This window comes from Callionymus lyra, chromosome 5, assembly GCF_982586985.1.
Source record: "Callionymus lyra chromosome 5, fCalLyr1.hap1.1, whole genome shotgun sequence".
In the NCBI taxonomy this organism is placed as follows: Eukaryota; Metazoa; Chordata; class Actinopteri; order Syngnathiformes; family Callionymidae; genus Callionymus; species Callionymus lyra.
Window position 1 is genome coordinate 35772770 of NC_141822.1, and position 26505 is coordinate 35799274.

A 26505-nucleotide genomic window follows, 5' to 3' on the forward strand; every position below is an offset into this window, starting at 1 on the left:
TATGAGCCTTTAAGAGATGAATAGAGAACTAAATGGTTTCCTGAATAAGCTTGTTGCTCCCCTCTGGATTCTGGTGTAATAAACATATTCCCTCAGTGTAAACTATAATAGCTGTAAGCCACTGAATGGCTCCGAGTCACATCAGCTTCTCCAGCGGACAGCAGGAAGATAAAGTCATTTTTATCATACTTAAATATTGTATCCATACACAGAATACGTATGTATTTTACTGAAACCGATAGATAACACGCTGTGGCTGGTCTTTGTCTACTTCCGCCTCTGTGTGAGGAGTGCAGGGGCAGGTGGCATGGGCTTGCACTGATGCTCTGTCCCCTGACCGGCTCGCTGGCTGTCCTGGACCGGTTGGCTCTCCAGCACCCCCCTACTGGCGCTCACCCCTGGATCCTCCTCTGCCCACCAACTCGCCCCGCTTCTGGCTTGGCCTGTGAATGGCAGCACCTAAAGTCGGCTCCTGCTATTGAGTGTTAAAAAGTTCTTTTTTATGCTGATATTATGCTCACCTTACTTAGGATATGCCTCAATATGCCACGGATCTATGATCGTGACTCTCTGTTTAGCGTCAGAAAGTTTATGGAGGACTTTTACACAAGGGACAGTTATGATCGAGCGTTTCCTCTTCTGTTTATATTGGCTACTCTGTTGGATACCAGGTGAGTTCCGCAAGAAAGGAGGAAAAGCTCCCGTTCTGGTGCACAGGTTAAAAGAAGACATACTGTACATGCTGCGGCTGCAGCTCGCCTGGACTCTGAGGTCATCGGACATGCTCGATGTCTGCGCTACATTCCTCTCTGTGATGTGTGTGACAACACGTCAGTGCTGCCATTTGCCTGGAACTCAACAGAGATTTTCTGAGTCGTCTGTGAAGCTGACAGCTATGTATTGATACATTTTTCCCTGACCAAATGAAGTTGATCAAAGAGAAAATCCCTCCCCTTTTGGTTGGAACCCCTGCTGTCACTGAGCCTGTCTCCACCTTGTGGGCCTTCTTTAAACCTATAACCCTGGCTGGTATTTCGGCACTGGTGAGCAAGATGAAACCCTCCTCTTGCTTGTCCGTCATCCTTCCTTGTTGGCTCTTTATTAAATTGTTGGATGTAATTGGCCATTAGTCCCTTTTGCCAGGGTTTTTTTCACAATGCATTTAATCATGCCATTTCGGAACCTTTACTCTAAAAGGCAGGCTTAGACCCGACTGACCTGTAATTTTAGGCCTATTTCTAAGCTTCCATTCTTGTTCAAGATCATAGAGAAGGTGGTGTCTGAGCAGCTATCGTTGTTCCTGGATCAGAATGGGCTTTTCCCTGATTTTCTGGGATTGTCCTGTGTTTGTATCTCTTATGTGTCTCGGCCTTTAAGTAAGTAAATAGGTAAGTGTCATTTGTAAAGCACCTTTCTAGACCAATCAACATCAATACACAGTTAAAATATATACTTATTTTAAATGTGTATTGTTTTTGATTGTTAAAGCGCTTTGTGAACCTGATCTAGAAAGGTGCTTTAGAAATCACACTTACTTACTTACTTACTTACTTTCTTGCTGGGGCTTTAACAACAGGTTCATACCGTGCTGGGCCCTTTCGTGTTGGGTAGAGCTAACTTCTCATGTTACTGTAGTCTCAGGAGTTTGTTGCATCCCAATTTCTGGTAATTCCCCTTTTCCCTCTCCTGCAGATGGCTACAAGGGGCATTTCATACACATCCACGCATGCCAACACGCTCACACATACACATACACTTTACCATCGATCCCCTCTTTATACTCTAAACTCTGTTTATATCTCCCACTTGAGTCTTCTTTACTGTGTATTATATACAATTGCAATCTGCCCAGTTAGGAAAGATAAGAGAAGGGAAAAACTCTTGTCTCCATCTTGTTTTTCCCTACCACAATGGCATTAAAGCACCCCCCTGGCAGGGCATTGGAGTTCCAGGCTCAGGTGAAAGTGCAAAGGAATAAGAAAAGGGTAAAGCCATGAAGAATAGTTGTGCGAGTGTGAGGGGCCCTAGTAAACTAACTGAGATGATGATGTTGGTTTTCTCCTTTTAGAAGGTTAGCCGGCTGGAGGAGCACGAGAAGGAGGTGGTCAGTGCACTGCGCTATTTCAAGACAATTGTGGACAAAATGGTGGTGGAAAAGAAGGTTCTTGAGATGCTGCCAGGCTCAGCAAGCAAGGTCCTGGAAGCTATTCTCCCATTGGTTCAGGTGGAGGCACGGATCCAGCACAGGTACGGCAAACTGCAGATTAAAAACAATCAAAGGTTTTTTATGTAAACCTATTTATGGGTCAGTGTTCCAATTTATTGACCACATTTTAGTCCTAGATCTCTGCACAACATCAGCACAACATCAGTTATTGCCCCACATGTTCTTGCTTTACTAATTTAAAATGAAAGTCTACTCTTTGTGGATTAATTATGAGGAAAGATTAGTCATACCTTTGTTAAAGTCTTTGCTGTCTGTGCTGTGACGTTGTATTCAGCATCAATATTAATTAACCGTGTATAGCATATTCAAAAGTGAATTAAGTAATCAATTAAATACTCTTAACCCTAAAACACAAGTCTTTGTCTTCCTCAACTCAAAGGTTTGGTCTTTGGGTCAGTATCCTAAAAACTAGGCTGAATCACGGTTGTTAACAGCAGAGCATGTTAAAACGCTTCTCTCCATCCATCAGTGCAGATGATGGAGCAGAGGTCAGAGGTGAAGGATTTTGAGTCTCTCAGCTGCTTAGAAGCGAGTGATGTATTGTCACTCCGCTGTCAAGAAGTCTCTGGGAATTCAACCCTAAATAGAAAAGTGATCTGTGGACAGCAGCAAAGTCATACTTTTCTAACTGTGGTCTCCTGTGGAACTGTGGGAATTACTTTACATAAAATAAAATAAAGTTAATACTTTTAAGAGAGTTTGAATAAAAGACACTAATAAAAACTGTGTACTGGTAAATATATCTAAATGTAAAAAATAATGTTAATGGAAAATGATTACCTTGTACTAACAAAATCAATGTTAAAATACAAAGAAAAAATAGTGCGTGTAAATGCAATAAAATAAATGTTACACTCATCACATGTCAATTGTGAAAATTTCCACAGCATTTATAAATGTGCCAGTACAAATTGTGAATATCTTTGTAAAATATTTTGATAGTCTAAGAAATGTAGTGCGTTTTAAAAGCATATGCATTGATGAAACCTATGTCACTATCATCGGGTATTGACAAGCACAAAAAATGGAAAAGAAAACTCTTTTTTTTGCATTATTTTAATAAAAAAATAAAATTAGTTTAAACTCTTGTTCAGAGATTATTTTTACTCTGTTATCAGGCAGAGTATTTCATCATGATACATTTTATAGTTATACATCAACCTTTTGAGGGCCATGCAAATGCAGGCATAAGTGTGTCCTGGGGGCCGCACTTTCCCCCAGGTCTAGATCAGTCGGATGGTGATCCATCACAGCATGTTGGTGCAGGCCTCTGCTGCTCCGTTAACCTGGTTCTTGCATTCTTGAGTCAAAATTTCTGTTTTATGACTGAGAAATGTCTCACCTACACACTAGCATTTTTAATCGTTTGTATCTTCTTACATTGTTTCCAAATATGCTTGGCCACAGCTCGGCTCTCTCTTCCTGTCACAACCGTGTATACCAGAGTCTGGCTAATCTCATCCGCTGGGCAGATCAGGTAATGCTAGATGGCATCGACCTGGAGGACAAGGAGAATGTTGCTTTTGTCACCAGTGTCATCAAAGCTGTGCTGGATGGTGTTAAGGTGAGACCTAGATCAACACCTCCTTCTAGAAGATCTTCTGGGTGATCTTCGACGTGAGCATGTTTCTTCTGTGTTTACGAACAGGAATTGGTGAAGCTGACCATCGAGAAGCAGGAACAACCGTCACCCACCACTCCTAGCAAACCAGCACCACCAGTTACCACAACAGAGAGGTGAGTCACCACAATAAAAACACACCCAGCCTCCAGCTGTAGTTCTGTAGCGTCACCGCCTGGAGTGACTCAAAGTAGTGTTTACTTGTGTTGCAGCATTTCTTCGGAGATTCCTCTAATAGAGCAAGAGCCACAGGTTCTGAACAAGTCTCCTCCTGTCACGACTCCAGCAGAGGCTGCGTCTGAACCAACAGATGAGGAGGTTGCACCTCCCAAACCCCCACTCCCTGAAGCCAAAATGGCCGAGCTCAGGTAGAAAAGCCAAGTGTCCACCTGGGAATGTTTTTAGATGAGGATGTCAGATTTATAACCCTTGTATGTGTTTGTACAGTTATTTTAAATTTCAAACTTCATACCATTAGCTTCATTTTGGAACCCTATTCACACCATCTTTTAGCACACTCATATTTGTGATGACACAACGGCAAGAATCTCTGCAAAAGCATCTTAAAAAATGAACATTCGAAACAAGCAGTCCATATTTTCAAAGATCAGTTCTTCAACATACAATAAAGTCTAGTTTTACATGGTGGTTGGCTTGCAAGGAAATTAGTAAAATTGGAGTAATAGAAGAAAAAGAATTACCCTTTCAAAAGTTGTTTTATTGCATTTTTCATCTGTACGACAAGTTTATTGAAAAATCTGAACCATAATCCTTTAATTTGACGTTTATAATGGTCTAAATGGTTATTATTTGATTTATTGCTTTTATCCAAATTTCAAATTGTTTGGTGTGTATCAATCAACACACACACATTGAGGTCTTTCTCTGTGTCTGAGCCATCAGCAGCCTGCTGGGGGAAACAAATCATGTCCTATGCAAGTTCATTATCTCATACCTCAATTATACATAAAAGAAATCCTTATTTTGGTGAGTGATTGGCAGCCCTCTGGTTCTCTTCCAATATCCCCCTGCTTCGTTTATCTGTGCATAAACATAGTGTATAGTTTTTTTTCTGTCATTTTCCTTCAACTATGTGCACTGACCATTTCGAGAAAAACTGTAGTAGATGATGTGAAACTACATATTCATTTCACATTATTCACTCTGAGATCATGATATAAATTTGTAAGTTTAAACATTTAGCTCCAAAAAGTCCTGCATAATTCTGGAGCTCTTTATTTCCAGAGTAATCACTGAGGTGCTGCTTCAGGGTCAATTATATACCTCATGAGTGGGTTTATATGTGAGGTGAAAACTCTAAACACTTCCTTCTTTTTGTTGGATAGTGTTTCTGTGTGAATGCTTTTCTTGTTCTTTTCTTACTTCCTCTGCTGTTTCTCTCTTTTTTTTTCTTTTTTTTTCCTATCCTTGGGGTGTCTCTTGGACTCTGGGTCCAGAGCACAGTTGAGTGCGGATGCTGGCCGAAGGAAACCATGTCTGAAGGACAAGTATGTTTTTGGTTTGCAGGATCATCTGTACCCATCATAACATCCTATTTTAGCGCTCATAATTATTATGGATTGGATGAGAGTATTTTTCACATGCATGGTTTCCCTGTCCAAAACATTAGTTTTATCTCAGGCTTATGCTGCAGAGTTTTCATATAATCAGAAGATGGTAGTGCATGGGAGTGTGCTACTGACTATATCATGGTCCATGTTCTCCTTTACTGCATTTGATTTAATTTGAAAAACATGGACCAATTTTTGTTTTGCCGATGAATGCTTACATTTCCTTCCCTCACTGTCTCCTGGCTGTCCAGGAGATCATCATGTCTTTTCATGTATTCATACATGGATTTGTGCATGTGTTCATGTTAAAGGAGGTTCCTGAAGTTTGTTACCATGAGTTGATGCAGTGTTTGTCTTTCAATAGTCCTCCACCGGCTCTTCCCCCAAAGAAGCGCCAATCTGCACCTTCGCCTACAAGAGTAGCTGTGGTCGCCCCCATGAGCAGAGGCTCCAGTCTGCCCTGCAGTGTCCACAGACCGGTAACTGAGTTGTTATTTTACTGTCGGAAACTAATAAAAAATAAGAAAGATTGTTGTGAAAATAAGAGCAATAGCGGACAAGCCATTTTTTTTAAAGAGGTTGTAAGATATGTATCACCCTAAAATTAATATTAGAATTGTCTTCTTGAAAAATTGGTTTAGCTCTTAAATTAAATTCTTTGGATACATTTTCGAGAGCTTCGAGAGCGGACACAAAAGGCATCCGTTTCATAGAGTGACCCTCTTCCCATTTGGACAGAAATCCTGGGTGGTGGAGGGGAGAGTGCAGATGGGATGGAACGGTTGGAAATAACTAATTAGATATGTAAATGTTTTCTCTGCGTGCAGCAGAAGGACTACGAGCAAGAGTTTCTACAGAGGCGATTCTCGGGTGGCAGCCAGTCCTATGGTGGTGACTCCCCACGACTGTCTCCCTGCAGCAGCATGGGCAAATTAAGCAAGTCAGACGAGCAACTCTCTTCCATGGAGCAGGACAGTGGTCAGTGTTCTCGGAACACCAGCTGTGAAACTCTCGGTAAGACTGGGGGGGGGGGGATAAAAAAAATTCAGGTTAGTGTAAAGGTAAATGTATGATATGCTTTATCTTTTCAGACAATACAGAAGCCTACGACCCAGATTATGACTTCCTTCATCAGGACCTATCAGTCGGGGAAAATCTCCCACCAATACCAGTGGGAGGATGCCTAAGCCCCCTTCCAGAATCTCATAGCGAATCCTCGTCTCCAGTCCCTGGACAGCATCCATCACATCCCCGCTTTAGTGTTCCCCTATCTCAACAGCAGCCAGAATATTGGACACCTCAGCCGGGTCAAACCAACCCTTTATCCCGCATCAGTGCCCCACCCGCGCTACCTCAGAAAAAACGACGCAGTACACAGAATTCTGGCCTCCAGGAGTATGGGTCAAAGGTGCTGTACGAGCGCTACCCTTCCCAATATGACAACCTATCAGAGGAGGAGATGCACCCAACGCCACCGTTTCCGCTCTTCACACCCATCTCACCAATGCCTCAGACAAACGGAGGGGTGTTTGTCTCACAGTACATGACGTGTGACAATACAGACATGCCCTCCAGTCCACCCCCACTGCCAGAAAAGAAGAGCAGACACAGTAAGTAAAGGGAGGTGGTTGTACAGGATATGTTTAATAATTGAACAAGTTTTTTCTTTCGTTGACTGTTTGACATCATTTGATCAAGTTTTAGTTGAGGAAAATAATTTAACTGCAGGAAGTGAATACCAGGAAGTTCTACAATGAGTTTCGGAGCAGAGAGGGCAAGATCTGGTCACTTCCGGACTCACCCACTGCATCATTTCCTGTGTTGTTATGTCACTACTAACAGTTTGATGAATATAGATTTGCGCTTTGTCAGTGGAACAATTGTGTAACAGGCACGACTCAATTCAGTCTGTTTATTGGACATAATGTAGCCTCTTGTTGCCACTGACAGACTGGACATGTACACTCCCTGAAGGTTTGTGCTATTTATAACTGACAACCAGGGCTGTATACAACTATCTTTGTGGTAGCTCTGCTCAAGCACTGACCTGTGATTGTAAATGTACAATTTATTCATCATCTTATTTTTAATTTCCAAGTCATTTTAACGTTTTTAACCTCATTGTAAAGTAAAACCGAATTTATACACTCAACACTGTTGTTAAGTACTGTAACTGCTAGACATTGAAAACAAGCACATTAATCATTAATAGCCCCACGAACTCCTATCGCATACAATGAGTGAAGATGCTTGGAAACACACTCTATTACTTGAAATCTCACACACAAACTTGTATTAATGCACATTTCTTAAAATTGACCATTGTGATAATTTTAGGATGAACTGCTAAAGTTTCCATGGAGTTAGGTAATCCTCTTCCGCTTTCCCCTCCAGTCCTGCAGTACATGCAGTTTGTGGAAGACTACTCCGAGCCGCAGCCCTCTGTCTTCTACCAGATGCCTCAGAGTGAGAGCATCTACGAGCAGAGGAACAAGCGCTTCCAGGAAGTGTACGGCTTCAACGACTCCTTCAGCAGCACAGATACAGTTTATGAGCCTGTTCTGCCTCCTGCGTTACCCCCAAAGCAAAGACAACTGGTGAGTTTTAATTATTGTCAAAGATGGATAAATGTTTTGATCTTTTCCCTGGGATCCAGAAATGAACCATCCCCATGCGTTGACCGCGTCTTTTTTATTAAATTACATCAGAACATTTAAAGAAAGTCTTACAAAAATAATGAGTGCTAAACAATGCATATTGCATTTGGGACATTTGCTCATATGCTCTTATCTTGTTACCTTTCACCTTTCCTGCCTACTATGCTATAGACCAAAGCTGTTATTGAGTCTTGGGCAGCTGATAAGACCACCTTTTATCAGCAGCACATCGCATCCAGTCCGCTTATCTAAATCTGCGTCTGTGTCCGAGTTAATTGAGACAGCTCTCGGACAATGAGTGTCCAGAGGGGACGGAGAAAGATAATTGGATTTCTTTCGGCGGCACAACAGAGTTTGTCTCTGTAGTATTAAAGAATAAGACACTTAATTAAGAATTTTGAGTGGGTTGGATTTAAGAAAAATATATATTTTTTAAGATGGATAAACTTTTACTTCTCTACAAGATTGTCTTAACCAGTTGCCACCAAAGTGCTGTCCGGACCACAGACACCAAAAGGGTGGCCAACCATTGGCCAAAAACATATTTTTTACAAAATAACCATTTTATGTTTCCTTTCATGTTGCCACATTGGAAATTATTGAAAAATCAACAATGTGATTATAATATTAGAGGAATATGATTTGATCTTCCTTAATAATCCTTGTAATGCTATATATTAAGTTATTTCTGGTAGTTTCTAACAAACTGATGGAAGACCTTGTCCCTGTTACCAAAGAAATCAAAGAAATCATAGAAAACTAAGAAAAAACGAGATATATACCATTATGCTAATTTTCTATACACCCATAAAAAACGATTTAAGGACTAGTATGTCAGACGTCATTTAACTAATGAGGGATCAATTAAATGGGACATTAGCTTGGCACTGCAGGAGAGTAGAGATGGCTACTCCAAGACTGCAACAAGTGATTAAATATGTACAGATATTTCATTGAATAAATATGCAATCAAACATGTTCATCTTTCCTTCAGATTCAGGTACTTATCACAGGTAACTGACATGAAGGGTCTTTCCACTGCTGCAAAACCAGACAATGATAAATGATGGGCTTTGTCCCGCCCGTCAGACGCTGAGAGTCTCCGGGGATGTATGGAGCAGTGGGCGTGACTCGGCTGGCCTGGACATGTGGCTTCTGTTTGATGAATGGATGATCTGTTTGAGACTGAATCTCTTTTTGATTGAGAGGGTAATGCGAATCAGAAATCTTTAATTTTGTTGTTGAGCTGATCACGATACTTTACTGATTCTCTCGGTAACAGTGTGGTTGTTCAAAACAATTACAAATCTAGCTTATATTTCTGGTGTTTTTGGAGAATAGCTGTTTTGTTTTCGCAGACTCTGCCACAGCGAGAGCTGCTAAGCCTCTAATGCCTCACAAAGCAATCGCAGGTGGTCACACTTTTTGTTCCTAATGAAGAGGATCTTAGTTGAACAGTAGGACAGATAAACTCATTGGTTCAAAAAGTGGGGGCAAAGTAAATAAGTAAGTTTCTTTTCAAAAATTAATTCTATACGATCGCAATGTTGATTTAAATCTCAACAGTTTTTAGCCAAAAAAATGTTTCTGCTAACACAGCAGTGCAGTATTAGCTGCCAACTGATTTTTATTTAGCATTTTGTCTGAGTGTGCACTGTAATTCTACGCTCATCTCTCCTGAAATCCTAATCTGGCTTCATGTATTTGGGCCTGGTGTGCCTGTGGTCTGACAGAGTAAGGATGTTTGTTTTATAAGCCAATGTATAGTTAGTTAGTTAAGCAAGGGAATTACAAAAGCACCAACCTGCGAGTCCCATGATGCTCTGGTGGAAACTGCTATTTTGAAGGAACTTAATATGTTGACCTCAGATTCTGACATCCTTTACTTTAACCAACTGTTGAACTTTATCTACTCTAATTCACTCCTGCTTACTAGTTTAATACATTTTCTTCTTTTCTCCCTCCTAACCACTCTCCCACTCCTTTACTCTCTCTCTCTCTCTCTCTCTCTTCCCCCTTTTTTCTCTATTTAGGCCTCCCACTCCTCCTCTCCTTCCTCCTCTTCCTCTTCCTCTCTCTCCTGCCACCTCCAGCCGTCCACTGTGGCTCTGGAGGAGGCAGGCACTGGGCTGGGCCTCAGCATGTCCATCTCTAACTCCTTCCTGATTGGCCAAGCAGCCTTGACTACGCCAACGGTGAGTCCCCATCCTCACCCTCCCCCTGACCTCCCCATCTTTCTCATCCTCCACTGGCATGGTGCTGTGTGGTTCCAACGGTGTTTTGACACGTGTGTGTGCGCGCCATATGTCGAACAGTGTGGTCTTCCTGTTGCCTTGAGGTCATGACTGGTCCCTTAAAGGGTCAGCGATCTTTCTGCTGTGTGGTCTTCCTATCTCTCATCCTAGTGTGTTTTGGTTTTGACAGTGGTTTTGTTGTTGTGTTGTAAGCAGAAGTATTCCATCAGGTGAGTACTGGGGGCTTTTGTGTTCATGAGTGAGTGCACCTCCTAGTGTGTGTGTTCTGTGGTCCAGCATGGCAGGGGAAGAGCCAAAACTTTCCTTTAAAAGTTATATTTAGTTTAAATGTACAAATACGGGCAAATCTGTAAAAAGCAGAGATAAAATGAGATGATGTCTTCAAAAATAGCAGACAATCACATAATCCAATGCAAATTTAACTTGTATTAATGTTCATGTTTCAAAAAATGTATGTTCGTTATAGAGACTATTCATGAATTCTATTGTTAAATTATAAGCCTAGGAAAATCCACTTTTTTCTATTCAGTTACGAATTATCTGATTTTTTTTTTTGCAATTATGAAACCTTTAATGAGGAATTTGAAGAATTTATTGAAGTCTTTTTCACTTCATAAAACCAACTTAAGCAATGTTGCATCATACATAAAACACCATAATGATATGTACACCGAACATAAGATTAGATATTAGATCCAGTAAGTGCTGTACGCAGAGCTGCTTTGACCTGTGGAACCTTTCACACATGCGCTTTTACTGCAGATTGCAATGCGGTCTATCTGCACTCCTATGGATCTTGCTAGAGCTGACTACAGCTCTGAGACGATCTAGGGGCCCCTGTGGATATCTTATCAAAAGGTGGAACCTATGTCAAAGTCTGCCCAGGTGGTAGAAACTCTCTAGTATGTGGTTAGACCTTTGCCCGCTGGCAACAAACGAGGCTGTCCACTCTTTTACATCCTTCCGGAGGCCAGGCCAGGTAATTCTACCACTGTCCATTTTAACTGACGTTCAGTCGAGAGGGAGTGAACACAATTAAAAAAACATATGTTACAGAGGAGGCCTGAGTAGACCAGAGTTAGAGAATATCTGCGTTGTGGGCCTGGACAGCAGCCATGATGAAAAATCAATCCTAAACTGTGCAGGACAATCCAGAGACCAGACAGATAATCTCCAGCCACATGTCGAATGTCAACTGTGAACTCGGAGATGGCAGCAAGGTGGTGTTGTTGGTAAGCAGACCACGGCTCAGTCATCTAGACTTGCCAGCAAATGTCGGAGTATTGTGATCCACATACGCTGTGAAAGACCAACCTTCCAGTAGGAAACAGAAATGGTTCGTAGCCAGTTACAGCCACAGTAGCTGAACCTTAACAATGTACCTGCACTCACTTTCACGTAGTTTACGGCTTAAAAACCTGAGAGACTACCAAACCCTACTACATGCTGGTCGCCAACAGCCCCCACAGCTATGTCTGATCAGTTCTCAAAGCTAAACCTGCAGCAGGTACGGGATGGGCTGGAAAGTAGATCTGTCATTTCAAAAGACTGGATCCGCCCCAGAGTCCATTCACCTTAGCACACTTTGTGCCCAAGGCTCCATAGAGGGGCTGCAGGAGCTGGGAGGAAGAGAACGTTTGGTGATAACCATGCACCAGATCCACTTTTGATAAAACGGGTGCACCCACCTGGTGTGCAGAAATATCCTGAATGTGTGGTACAGGATAACATCACCTTTTTGGCAAACACTTATTTTGCAATTGCCAAATTCACAGTCAAGATCATGTGCACTTTCAAAGGTTAGACTGTTGGGATAAAATGTTTTACATGTTGCCAAGCAACAGCAACTAAAAAAGTGTGTGTTAGTAGTGATGGAACATCAGAAGCCACTGATAATCACTTCCACCGCAGCTGAAAAAAAAAGTTAGTGTACAGATCCCCCAGTAACGGATGGGAAAGTGGTAAAAGAAATTGCATGAATTCAACACTGATTAGTCACACCCACATGTAACCCATTGACACACAGGAAATGTGTGCTAATAATAGGAACTCAGGGATGTGCAGTCGGGGTAGGGACGCTGAGGCAGTACCTCACTTCTCAATCCATCACAAACTGCGTTGATACTTGCAATTGACGTGTGCCAGTTGCAGTATCTCTGAATGCTGCCAATATAATGCTCACAGATGCGTTTATTTTCCTTGTTTTTATACGATCTGGCTGATGTCTTTAACCATTCAAGATTAATGTTTGTAAGGGTCTTATTTAGTTTCGCTGATTGGAAATACAACTGCAGTAAAAAGGCAAAGTTTGAGGCACACACTAATGAGCCTCCAGCAACTACGTCACATCTCCATTTAGGCGGAGAAACTTTAACTCAACTTTAACTAATGGAAATAAAAAAGGAGAGGGTCATGGACTTTATCTACATATAAAGTTAAGATCAGAAATAGATTAAAAAAAAGAGATAAGACTACGAAAAAATACAATAGAATATTTAAAAACTAAATGTTGGCCTTAAATAAAATATTCTTTTCTTTTTCTCACACTTATATTGACCCATTTATTACTTAATATTTGTCTTTTCATGATAATAAACTTCAGTCCTTTTGCGTAAATCTAGCCAATGAGGGAAGGCACCACGCAATATTAACCAATCAGGAGCAACAAAAGGCGGGTCTATATTAATTACTAATAAACACTGACAACAACGTGTGATCGAGTCATCGTAACTTAACAACATTTGAATATAAATACAGCACTGAAATTTACAGCTGTCAAACTAACTGTCGCTTGGGATTCTTTACTCTTGAACCTAAATCTGGAGAGTTCTCGCTAATCCTTCAATAGGAGGAAAATAAACGTTTGGCTTTCAAATTAAGAGCATTGAATCAGCTGCGTCTTCCTTGTAATCCTTTATTACCACGGTCGTACTATACTTTTTTAATTCCTTTTTTAAATGAATTTTATTCATATTTTCTTTATCTATTGATTGTTTGAAACTAATTTAGATTTAGATTTTCAGCCAATTGAAAGGTTTCAGATAATTAAATATGGCGGGTTAAAGATTTTGAATTTATAATTTTAAATAAATTGATAATAAAATTATATTTCAGCTATAACTCTTATGTCAATTTCAAAGATGACAGGGTTATGAAGCTATAAATCAATATTTATTCACATTCGATGTGTGTGTGTGTGTGAAAAATGCTGTTGAGATATGAAATGACAAGTAGCCAATTGAATAAGCCACTCTTTTGGGTTCATAAACTTTTAAATCTGACACTACAGGAGTCAGTGCCTCACCAACCATGAACCTCACCGCACGTCACTGGAATAGTATGAGAAGCAACTACAAAGTCCAGAAGTTGTGTCCTTGAAAGTTAGCAGAACCTTGTGCCAAACGGTGAGATACTTGAACCATGTTCATCTGTAAATTGGAGGAAGTAAACTCTTCTGTGAGCTTTAGTCCATTTTCCTAGGCCTCAATCATTCACAGTGGAGCACAACACATTGCCTTGCAACCAAAACGCAGGTGAAAATAACATATGCTGTTCTCATGCCATCTACATCTTCTCACACCAGCCACCACCGCTGGATGGAGATACTCGGGTCACCCGTAGGACATCCTACTGGTCACTAGTAGGACATGATCTGCCAGACCACGACAGTCTCCCACAGCTAATACAGCGTGCGACGGAGAAGTTAGCTGGCGCAGATATGATAAATCCACTTGTCTCCGATCCCAGCAGTAAAGGCATATTGGCCATTATATCGATAGATGATCCATCACACAAACCAGACAAGGACAGCAATCTTTCTGCCTTCTCTTCCTTAGATAGAGGAAACCTCCGGACCAGTACTTCCTTGAGCCTATCATACTTGTTGCACTGCGGAGGTTCATCTAACAAGTCATCTTTTAATCCAGAGCAGCCATAACCAGGTTGAATCTGGAGTCGTCTTGGTAACTCCACGTGGTAGTCACCTTCGGAAACTCCACCAGAGCATAGACATCATGGAACCAAGATACAGGATAACTCAACACACAATTATCTTCTTTACCAGACATGCTCAGTCGGGGGGGCATCAATGTGGAAATGGTGTGGAAACGGGCATCCTTGGGGAAGCAAGAATGTATTTTGTACTTTATAAAATCAACTGAAGCAAAGTTGAATCATACTCAAAACACCCTGATGGGACAGAGGACTAATCATTGCCAACACACCATCCCCATAGCTTCTTAAAGAGTTATGAAGGATTTGGACAGTTTTGATCAGAGTGGTTAACGGTCAAGGATTCTGCCAGAATACGGTTGACCCATGGTGACCTGGCGGTAAGCAATGCATGTGAAAACATTGCCAGATTGTGAGGGTGTATCAGCAGAAGAATGCAGCCACAGATGGATGTGATGGAAAGTGCATTCCTGCTGCTTGTTGTACTCCTCTTTCTTTTTACAACTCTCTCCATTTTCCTCCTGTAACCGTTAAGTCTTCCTTACACTAGGGTGTCATCGTCTACCTCCCCCCCGAACTGTCATTGAAGTCCCAAATCTCCTGTTTGTGTTTAATTTTTACATTCCTCAGCTTCTTTGGGCATGGTGTTTTTTCACTGTGGCGGCTTCTTGACAGAAGTGGAGGGAATTCAGTGCGTTGTGTGGAAGGCTTTTGGCAACAGACAGGATTTCCTAAATTCTATGTTAACTAGCATTAGTCCTGCCTGTGCAAACGTGTTTGTATGTCAAGTGTGTGTTTATAAGTGAACTATGTGAGAGAGGCAGTGTGTGGTAACAGAGCTGGTATTTGCAACATGTTTAAACAGGTGAGCAAGAATCTACACGCACAAATACAAGCACAATGAGCCAGACGGATCTGGCCAAAGTGTGGCCTGTGCACCGCCTGCGGGCCATTGACTGTAATTCTGTGGCAGTCAGGAGGTTAGATAAGCTGATCAGAAATGTTTCTTTAGCCAGCAGGTTCTACCTTATGTTATTATTAATTATAACAAGTTACATTTTAATTAAAGCTTTCTTTGAAAAATAAGGAAATTAAGCTCAATCTTTTAATCAATGCTTTTTGTGAATATTTCATCTTCCTTAGGAAAAAAAAAAAGTTTGTTATTAAAATTCACATTAACAACCTGAAGTGATTGCGGTGGTTAATGTGAACAATAAAAATCAAGACATTGGTGTCAATTATCTAGATGGGCACAAAAGCAATGACATAGCAGGCACACAATTGCACAAAGAATAGAAGAAACAATACTCACTGCGGACAAGAAATAGATATCCACACATTGAATTGCGTACTGTACATGCATTAACACAGACATGTACACATAGAGACAAGAAAACAAAGCTTTATATTGACAAGAACACTGGCAGAGATGCACAATGGGAGATAGACACGCATGTTAAAATATTTTGGGACCAACAAACATGGGAGGAAGGTTTCAGAATCACACATTTGAAAGAAACGGCAACACACACAAAAAGAAAAAAGAAATCAAAATGGCTTATTGTCACAGGCCTCATAATATATTAAAATAATAGATTATAAATTGGGAAACATCAATTTCCAATAAAAATATTTAAAATTGAAATAAAATGTACAGTGTGTTTTTATTTGTTTGTTTATTTAATTAGTTATAATATACACCAATGAAAAAAAAAGAAAATATAAAACACAAACTAAAAACAAATTCTAAATAAAATCCAAATGAAAGCAAAAAGTTATTAATAAGACAACAAAGGGAAATTGAGTTTGTATACATGTAATCATTAAAATGAAAATTTAAATTAAAAGCAGTGTTTTTTAACAAAGTTGTGATAACAGTGATAAAATGTAATTCATCAAGAGCAGCTGACGCTTAAAGTTGTTGCAATATAAAATATTTCTTTCTGAGGGCGAGAAGACTACTGACTACAGAGAACTGCTTGTGGTCTCCATGCCAGCACTTTACAAGAGCTGTGACATGTCGCACATACACTTGAGTAACGTAACAGTAGTGTGTGTTTATGTGTGGACATTTAGTTGTGTGTTTGGGATCTCTGCTGATGACTGATTCCTGCATTTTTCACTGATTGAGTGTTGCCGTGTTCCAACATATCCCCACTTCCATAAGTTCAGATGTTCCTTCACCTACCCACCTGGTTGTCATCCTCCTCCGCTGCTACTCTATCTTAAACTGCCTTTTTACTGCTCTCTTTAGCTTTGTCTCTCTTCTGTTTTTCTGTCTTTCTTTTGTTTCCTTCCTGCTGCTCCGATGGCAGACTTTGGACCAGGTTCCACTGACCAATGCCTCCATGCTAGATGGCAGTATGGGCGTGTCCAACGGTTCAGCGGCTGGCTCGGGGGGCTCTTTGGCTGTTTGTCTTCCCTCCGAGTCGCTCATTGAATCTCTCCAAACATCTGCGGTGAGCTCCCCAATAAAGACAGAGTCCATGGTATTTAACTAACGATTCAACAGACTGTTGACACGGAAACGTTAAATCAGACTGATATTGGTCTAAAATCTGTCCCGCTGAAGTCAAACTTGCCAGCACAGAACGGTCACACTGCTATTTTTAATGTTTTTTATTAATACATTATGACTTTCTTTACTACAAAAGAACAAATAATGACATTCTATTGGCTAAATTACAATTATATGCATTTTGTCTCCAGATTGTGAGACAAAAAGCCATATTGTAAGCTGTCTAATTTCAAATTCTTTATTTGTAAAATGGAATTGGTAAGGTTTTATCATTTAAGTTTAAACATTTTTGAATGTATATTTTAATAACTGTATATTTTTCTATATGTTTAGGCTGATACGTGTAAGTTTATTACAAGTGATTTGGTTTAGGAAACAAAAGTGTAAGTTAAACTTGAATTAATTTAGAAGGTTCATGTTATTTACAAAACGATTATTTGACCTTGATCAAAAATATATGACATGGATGGGGAAGAGATATTGTGCAAGAACTTTCACAGTCCACCGTATTACCTGAACATGAAGAGACGTTTTCTACATGTTATTGTTGCTGCCTTTGTTTGATCGTGTCTGGCTGCTCACAAGTCTTCTCGATGAAAGTTAAATATGGTTGAATGTTCTGAGGCTCTGCTGCTGCACTGCATGTTGTTTCCACACATGAGATAACACACCTCAGCACAACCTGCTGGTAACGCGCAGTAGCACACCTCAGCTACCTGGCATCCCTCTTCTTTCACTCGACTTGACTCTGTGGCCTCGTCCGCACCCTCACGCCTCGCTTTGTGTCCCCTCCTCTCTTCCCGTAGAGCGAGAGTGCAAATGACGAGGGCGGGGAGGGGGAGTACGTCAACTTATACTCGTCCAGCCAGGCCAATGGGGAGCTGCCGCACTCCCTCAGAGTAAGTAGCTCAGAGTTCCATTGAGTGTCACTTCAGGATGTGGATCAATGTGGCGAGGAGCTGATGTTCTATGCAAAGCAGCCATCCTAGTCCTCCTATTGATTCATGTCTTAAAGTGGTGGTGCTGGAATGGAGTACGACTGCAGTCAGAACTGAATGGCGTCCGCTTCATTGGTTTGCCTGAGAGGATCACTGTGTGAATGTCTCTCTCTGGCTTCGAGCATATAACCCTGCTACAGTCTAACACCGGAATCTCTGACTCAAATCCCCCTGCTGAAGCTTTTGTGCATGTACAGAGTGTATACACAGGCTGGTGATGATACATAACATTATGACCACTGAACTCTTAGTGTGGTCCTGCAAGTAATCTATATTATCTGCCTGCAGTGGTCAGTGGCTGACTCAAGTGGTCCAAAGAAGTTCCTAAAATGTCCTTGTCAAGTCCGATACACGTGATTCTGGGCCGCACTTTGGCCACCAATATACTTTTCGTGACAAAGTTAATAATTATAATATACTATTATTGAATAGTGTTCCTAGACATTTCAAGGAATTTATGAGGCAGAGTCAGCATCAACATATGATGTGTTGTCCACAGGTTCTTAAAATATATTAAATAAATCGTATTATTTGTGGATATTAAGTTTGAACATGCAGAAAAACACACATTCCTATCCCTGAAATATTTGATTTTAGTATGAATCATTATGTTAAAGTTTTCTTGAAGAACCCTCATTATCTACTGACTGAGCTACTCTCGGTTACTGTCTATGTATTCATGTGGAGCACTTCATCCAAACACCTCCAACAGCCAAACGAAGTAAAAGTTAGGATCCTGAGGTGGTCATAATCTCCCAGCTGTGTAATTATTCATAATAACACTTATTTCATCAGCTCTGAATGAATGTGTGTGTGTGCTCTTTAAATGTGTACAACAAAAGGGTGACATCAGTGATGCAAGAGATTGGTAGAGCTTGTTCTTCCATCTTACCTTGTAGCTCTTCCTTTCAACTAGAGGATATGTAAACCCTGATGTTGATCAAGTTGTCGTAGTCCAAACATCCATCTGTCTCTCTGTGCATGGGGTCTTCTCTGGTCTCGCGTGTCGCTAACCATGTAAGGAATTCAAATGCAAATGTATCTCATTTTGATGCTTTCTCTAATGTCTATCAGGAGACGATGGCAGCCGACGACATTCTTCAGGAATCCGCCCCACAGCCACCGTCCACTAACTGTAAAGAGGCCATGAATTCAGAAAGGTGTGTGTACAGCCGAGCTGAGTGTGACACGTGGCCCTGTTGATGTATTAATGTTGCCCTCATTGTTAAGAAACCATAAGGATGATCCTGAAAGCTACAACTATGTGTTCAATTTTTTTAGTTTACATAACCATTCTGATTAAAAGGATTATTATTTTTTTTAATTGCCATTTTGTCTGGTAATCATATTCCAAAACACTTGTATTTCATGTTAGGTTGGGTGATTAACATTACTTTTTTTCCATTTACAATATTTTACAAATAAAAATTAACAAATATCACATATATGTTTAGACCTCAGTTCGTTTAGCAAGGCATTTAAAACAAGAAATTCAAAACAAGAAAATCATCATATCAGGGTAACAACTTATTTTATGAGTAATAAACTCAACTCTTCTTTATCACAAGTGTCATATTCCACTGTTCACATCATGTTTGTTGTGATACAGAAGACAGAAGTCAACGGAGTCTGCCGGGAGCGACGAAGAAGACGTGGATGAGCTCTCCCTCGTCGACCACAAAGAGATTATGAACCGAATAACACTAAAACAAGAAGTAAGTCCTCTTCCTCTGTGACAGAGCTGTGCTGCAGCCCCAAAAACTAGGTGTCTTATTAGTCTGATCAAAGATGCTGCCCTCTGGTGCTCTACGGAGGACCCTGCATATCTTTTGTCCGGTGTGCTGCAGTGTGATCTCCAGATGTTTGAGAGTGACGCTGTTGCTTTGACACTTTTAACGGAGAAATGGAGTCACATGTGGATATTTCTTCTCTTTATTTGTGCGGATGATTTTTAGCTTTAAAAAGCGAGTGGGTTGCACAAAAACTGACGGATGTAGGATATGTTTGGATAACATGGCAACACTGTGCAGCTTCCACTCGTTCCAACATGCCTGATCTCTTCTCTGCCATCAGAATGATGACGGTCCTGACGTCCGTGCTGGCTCTGGAGACATCTTATTAGTCCATGCCACAGAGACAGACCGCAAAGGTGACTTACAGCAACTCATTTACACTTAATGTTTAATGTGCAAGATGTTCCTGTTGGTGGATTTGAATCGTAATCTGATTTAAACATTTCATAACTGGATCATTGAAACGCTTCATGAGTGGGAATGTCGGATGTTCATTTTCTTTGTCTTCTACACAGATCTTGTTTTGTACTGTGAAGCCTTCCTGACCACATACAGGACTTTTATAACCCCAGAGGACCTCATTAAGAAGCTGCACTACAGATATCCTTTTCACTTAAGTGAGCATCTCAAGAAGGTGACCAAGTATAGGATTTCATACGTGAAGACCCAGATCTGAAAATCTCCTTTGTCACATAGAAAGTTGCAGACTTGTGTGTAAGGCTGAAAGCTGCATTTCAAAGGTTCCATATCTGGAAATAAATGGTCATGATCTGATTAACCACAGAGACTTTTATTTTAACCTAGGATTAAATGATCAGCCTTCACACATGTGTTGCCTAGACCAGGCATATCCAAAACTTTTTCTAAAGAGGCTCAACTGCTCTTCCTCCTTTTTTAAGGAGGGGGAGGTAATATTCATAAAGGTAAAAGGTTCAACCACATCTGTTAAGATTATCCCAAATACCTTTCAGCGACCTCTTACTTTATTTGCCAAGTATATATTCACAGGACTTTTCTTCGGCTGTAAGTGAATCCTTGGGGAATTTGCATTTCATTCACTCATAATGGAAATAAAATAGAATAATATGAAAGAATATAACCAAACATAGTGCAAGACAGTTAAAACGGGTATCATAGGTTTAGCTGATTACTTATCTGGTAACTTTGATGAACTGGTTTTAGAGTTATTTTGTTAACAGATTTCCATTAAAACAGTTGAAACAGCAAAACAATTGACACATAGGGAAAATAAAACTTATCCTGGAAAAAGGGGTCAAAAACATTTACAAAACCATTTTCAGCCATTAAATGAAGGTACATGCTATCGTTAACACCTTGACGACGCAGCACATACACCAGGTTCTGCCACAGTCCCGACACCTTCAAGAAGCGGGTCAGCAAGAACACATTCTTTGTTCTGGTTCGGGTAGTGGATGAACTTTGGTGAGCATGACTTGTTTTTAAACGGGCTAAGACATGGTTCATTGGATTTCTAACGTGTCCTGGTCCGCATATGTCCTAACAGCCTGGTCGAGCTGACCGAAGACATCCTGAAGCAGCTGATGGACCTGGTCTTCACACTAGTATGTAACGGAGAGCTCAGCCTGGCCCGAGTTCTTCGCAAGAACATTCTGGACAAAGTAGAACAAAAAAAGCTGCTTCGCTACACCAACTCGCTCAAGCCTCTCGCGGCCAGAGGAGTCTCTGCCAGGTAGTGTCATGTTCACTAGTGTTATACCTCCTGTTAGGTTTCACTGTCACACGCTTATATTAAGTCAGTTCAAATCTACGGAAATCTTCCATTTATAAAAAGGGGGATTTTACACACACTGACACACTGTCAGTGATAATGTTTCACTTATACATATATATATAGATGCTTTGTTTAGCATCTCTTTTGCACAACGAAAAATTGTATCATCTGTTTGATAATCTATACATTAACCTTAACTTCTGATCATATTGATAATATATTATATATATATATATATATATATATTTATTTTTTTTCAGAAAAATATTTTCATCACAATACAGTGTTGTTAATAGGTTGATTTGTTCATGTCGGGTAAGGTTTGTGTTATCATAAAATCTTATTTTTCAAATGTCTGTGTTTCTTCTCAGACCTGGAACGCTGCACGACTTCCGAAGTCATGAAGTAGCAGATCAGCTGACTCTTCTAGACGCAGAGCTCTTTTACAAAATCGAGGTGAGCGATGTTCGTCTTCAATAAAGCGTTCTTATCTTCATGACGTTGACTTGTCCCTACTTAGATTCCCGAGGTTCTGCTCTGGGCGAAGGAGCAGAATGAGGAGAAAAGCCCGAACCTGACTCAGTTCACAGAGCACTTTAACAACATGAGCTACTGGTAGGGAAGCAGCGCGAGAAGAAGCACTTTGACCGAAATGGCTCAGTCATACGAGTTGCCTCTATTTGTCTTCCAGGGTGCGCTCACTGATAATCCAGCAGGAGAAAGCCCAGGACAGAGAGAAGCTGCTTCTCAAGTTCATCAAGATAATGAAGGTCAGTCTTTAAAGTGGCATCTTGTTGTTCTTCTCTAACATCACCTTGACGGTTGCAGCATCTGCGTAAACTGAACAACTTCAACTCCTATTTGGCAATATTGTCTGCACTGGATTCTGCGCCTATCCGGAGGCTGGAGTGGCAGAAACAGACCTCAGAGGTGAGATGGTGAAAAGTGGGATGTTGTCTGTGCTTGTTTCCTGTCTCACATGCTGACCTTCTGCGTTCAGGGCTTGGAGGAATATTGCACATTAATCGACAGCTCCTCTTCCTTCCGAGCGTACCGAGCTGCTCTGGCTGAAGTGGAACCTCCATGCATCCCATATCTGTGAGTGATGAAAGATCTTGTCTCTGTGTGGACATGGCTATATGTTGTCTTACCCCTCCTCATGGTCTCCCCACTCCTCACTGTATGTGTGTCTGTTTTGATTTTGGGGTGATGTGTAAATCAAATGTAAAAACGTTAATGGGTTTTCTAAGAACATTGTAACAAGTCTCTTATTCAGACACAAACTGAGACTTTAGTTTGACACTCTTTGTTCTTGTGCTTTCCAGGGGTCTCATTCTCCAGGACTTGACATTTGTTCACCTTGGCAACCCTGACCTTATTGAAGGAAAAGTCAATTTCTCCAAACGCTGGCAGCAGTTCAACATTCTGGACAGCATGCGACGATTCCAGCAAGTGTACGTAAAGTAGAACACAAAGTCTTGAGCTCACGTGAAAATGCTCCGAGTGTAGACAGTAGACACTGGGAGCTTGTTGAGGTAGGGCTTCAGTCCAAGTGGGACATCGCCCCTGGTGCCTCCCCTGCTTGGGTGGTGGGATTCAGGGACTAGGCTGGTGCTTGTGGGGTGTCTGCCTACTGGGTCTGAGATTCTAGGGCTGTCCCATGCTGGAGTCCTGCCTGACTGAGCCTTCTGTATTCCATAATCATGTTGTTATTTGAGAAGAATTAAGATCACACTAGTCCATTGTCATGTTGTTATTTAAGAAGAAATAATATCACAATAGTCCATAATCATGTTGTTATTTGATAAGAATTAAGATCACACTAGTCCAAAATCATGTTGTTATTTAAGAAGAAATAATATCACACTAGTCCATAATCATGTTGTTATTTAAGAAGAATTAAGATCACACTAGTCCATAATCATGTTGTTATTTGAGAAGAATTAAGATCACACTAGTCTATAATCATGTTATTTGAGAAGAAATAATATCACACTAGTCTATAATCATGATATTTGAGAAGAATTAAGATCACACTAGTCTATAATCACGTTTTTATTTGAGAAGAATTAAGATCACACTAGTCTACAATCATGTTGTTATTTGAGAAGAATTAGGATCACACTAGTCTATAATCACGTTGTTATTTGAGAAGAATTAAGATCACACTAGTCTATAATCATGTTGTTATTTGAGAAGAATTAAGGTCACACTAGTCCATAATCATGTTGTTATTTGAGAAGAATTAAGGTCACACTAGTCCATAATCATGTTGTTATTTAAGAAGAATTAAGATCACACTAGTCCATAATCATGTTGTTATTTGAGAAGAATTAAGATCACACTAGTCTATAATCATGTTATTTGAGAAGAAATAATATCACACTAGTCTATAATCATGATATTTGAGAAGAATTAAGATCACACTAGTCTATAATCACGTTGTTATTTGAGAAGAATTAAGATCACACTAGTCTATAATCATGTTGTTATTTGAGAAGAATTAGGATCACACTAGTCTATAATCACGTTGTTATTTGAGAAGAATTAAGATCACACTAGTCTATAATCATGTTGTTATTTTAGAAGAATTAAGATCACACTAGTCTATAATCATGTTGTTATTTTAGAAGAATTAAGATCACACTAGTCCATAATCATGTTGTTATTTAAGAAGAATTAAGATCACACTAGTCTATAATCATGTTGTTATTTAAGAAGAAATAATATCACACTAGTCCATAATCATGTTGTTATTTGATAAGAATTAAGATCACACTAGTCTATAATCATGTTGTTATTTTAGAAGAATTAAGATCACACTAGTCTATAATCATGTTGTTATTTTAGAAGAATTAAGATCACACTAGTCCATAATCATGTTGTTATTTAAGAATAATTAAGATCACACTAGTCTATAATCATGTTGTTATTTGATAAGAAATAATATCACACTAGTCCATAATCATGTTGTTATTTGATAAGAATTAAGATCACACTAGTCTATAATCATGTTGTTATTTTAGAAGAATTAAGATCACACTAGTCTATAATCATGTTGTTATTTTAGAAGAATTAAGATCACACTAGTCCATAATCATGTTGTTATTTAAGAAGAATTAAGATCACACTAGTCTATAATCATGTTGTTATTTAAGAAGAAATAATATCACACTAGTCCATAATCATGTTGTTATTTGATAAGAATTAAGATCACACTAGTCCATAATCATGTTATTTGAGAAGAATTAAGATCACACTAGTCCATTATCATGTTGTTATTTGATAAGAATTAAGATCACACTAGTCTATAATCATGTTATTTGAGAAGAATTAAGATCACACTAGTCTATAATCATGTTGTTATTTGAGAAGAATCAAGATCACACTAGTCCATAATCATGTTATTTGAGAAGAATTAAGATCACACTAGTCTATAATCATGTTGTTATTTGAGAAGAATGAAGATCACACTAGTCCATAATCATGTTGTTATTTAAGAAGAATTAAGATCACACTAGTCCATAATCATGTTGTTATTTAAGAATAATTAAGATCACACTAGTCTATAATCATGTTGTTATTTGAGAAGAATTAAGATCACACTAGTCCATAATCATGTTGTTATTTGAGAAGAATTAGGATCACACTAGTCTATAATCATGTTGTTATTTAAGAAGAAATAATATCACACTAGTCTATAATCATGTTGTTATTTGAGAAGAATTAGGATCACACTAGTCTATAATCATGTTATTTGAGAATAATTAAGATCACACTAGTCCATAATCATGTTGTTATTTAAGAAGAAATAATATCACACTAGTCCATAATCATGCTGTTATTTAAGAAGAATTAAGATCACACTAGTCTATAATCATGTTGTTATTTGAGAAGAATTAAGATCACACTAGTCTATAATCATGTTGTTATTTGAGAAGAATTAAGATCACACTAGTCCATAATCATGTTGTTATTTGAGAAGAATTAGGATCACACTAGTCTATAATCATGTTATTTGAGAAGAATTAAGATCACACTAGTCTATAATCATGTTATTTGAGAAGAATTAAGATCACACTAGTCCATAATCATGTTATTTGAGAAGAAATAATATCACACTAGTCTATAATCATGTTGTTATTCGAGAAGAATTGGGATCACACTAGTCTATAATCATGTTATTTGAGAAGAATTAAGATCACACTAGTCCATAATCATGTTATTTGAGAAGAATTAAGATCACAGTAGTCTATAATCATGTTGCTATTTGAGAATAATTAAGATCACACTAGTCTATAATCATGTTGTTATTTGAGAATAATTAAGATCACACTAGTCTATAATCATGTTATTTGAGAAGAATTAAGATCACACTAGTCTATAATCATGTTATTTGAGAAGAAATAATATCACACTAGTCTATAATAATGTTATCTGAGAAGAAATAATATCACACTAGTCTATAATCATGTTGTTATTTGAGAAGAAATAATATCACACTAGTCTATAATCATGTTATTTGAGAAGAATTAAGATCACACTAGTCTATAATCATGTTGCTATTTGAGAATAATTAAGATCACACTAGTCTATAATCATGTTATTTGAGAAGAATTAAAATCACACTAGTCTATAATCATGTTGCTATTTGAGAAGAATTGGGATCACACTAGTCTATAATCATGTTATTTGAGAAGAATTAAGATCACACTAGTCTATAATAATGTTGCTATTTGAGAATAATTAAGATCACACTAGTCTATAATCATGTTATCTGAGAATAATTAAGATCACACTAGTCTATAATCATGTTATTTGAGAAGAATTAAGATCACACTAGTCTATAATCATGTTATTTGAGAAGAAATAATATCACACTAGTCTATAATAATGTTATTTGAGAAGAAATAATATCACACTAGTCTATAATAATATTTGAGAAGAAATAATATCACACTAGTCTATAATAATGTTATTTGAGAAGAAATAATATCACACTAGTCCATAATCATGTTATTTGAGAAGAATTAAGATCACACTAGTCTATAATCATGTTATTTGAGAAGAAATAATATCACACTAGTCTATAATAATGTTATTTGAGAAGAAATAATATCACACTGGTCTATAATAATGTTATTTGAGAAGAAATAATATC

The 26505-nt window shown here is 39.1% G+C and overlaps 1 protein-coding gene across 8 annotated transcripts in view; it reads left to right on the top strand.

The window, feature by feature from the left end:
- The window catches only part of rapgef1b (Rap guanine nucleotide exchange factor (GEF) 1b), a 55635-nt gene that overhangs the window by 27612 nt on the left and 1518 nt on the right, over window positions 1-26505 (top strand). Inside the window, exons 3-26 of one of the 8 annotated variants that reach the window (XM_087792182.1) lie at window positions 2069-2247; window positions 3635-3791; window positions 3876-3964; window positions 4043-4216; window positions 5306-5356; window positions 5784-5898; window positions 6247-6433; window positions 6511-7029; window positions 7814-8016; window positions 10110-10271; window positions 16598-16741; window positions 17607-17699; window positions 18873-18958; window positions 19408-19513; window positions 19872-19947; window positions 20107-20191; window positions 20942-21034; window positions 21117-21302; window positions 21716-21800; window positions 21865-21959; window positions 22036-22114; window positions 22173-22274; window positions 22345-22442; window positions 22670-22798. In XM_087792182.1, the coding sequence (XP_087648308.1) occupies window positions 2069-2247; window positions 3635-3791; window positions 3876-3964; window positions 4043-4216; window positions 5306-5356; window positions 5784-5898; window positions 6247-6433; window positions 6511-7029; window positions 7814-8016; window positions 10110-10271; window positions 16598-16741; window positions 17607-17699; window positions 18873-18958; window positions 19408-19513; window positions 19872-19947; window positions 20107-20191; window positions 20942-21034; window positions 21117-21302; window positions 21716-21800; window positions 21865-21959; window positions 22036-22114; window positions 22173-22274; window positions 22345-22442; window positions 22670-22798 (3293 nt within the window). The remainder of the gene's footprint in view (window positions 1-2068; window positions 2248-3634; window positions 3792-3875; window positions 3965-4042; window positions 4217-5305; window positions 5357-5783; window positions 5899-6246; window positions 6434-6510; window positions 7030-7813; window positions 8017-10109; window positions 10272-16597; window positions 16742-17606; window positions 17700-18872; window positions 18959-19407; window positions 19514-19871; window positions 19948-20106; window positions 20192-20941; window positions 21035-21116; window positions 21303-21715; window positions 21801-21864; window positions 21960-22035; window positions 22115-22172; window positions 22275-22344; window positions 22443-22669; window positions 22799-26505) is intronic. The other 7 variants (XM_087792183.1, XM_087792184.1, XM_087792187.1 and 4 more) reach the window with 7 other exon arrangements.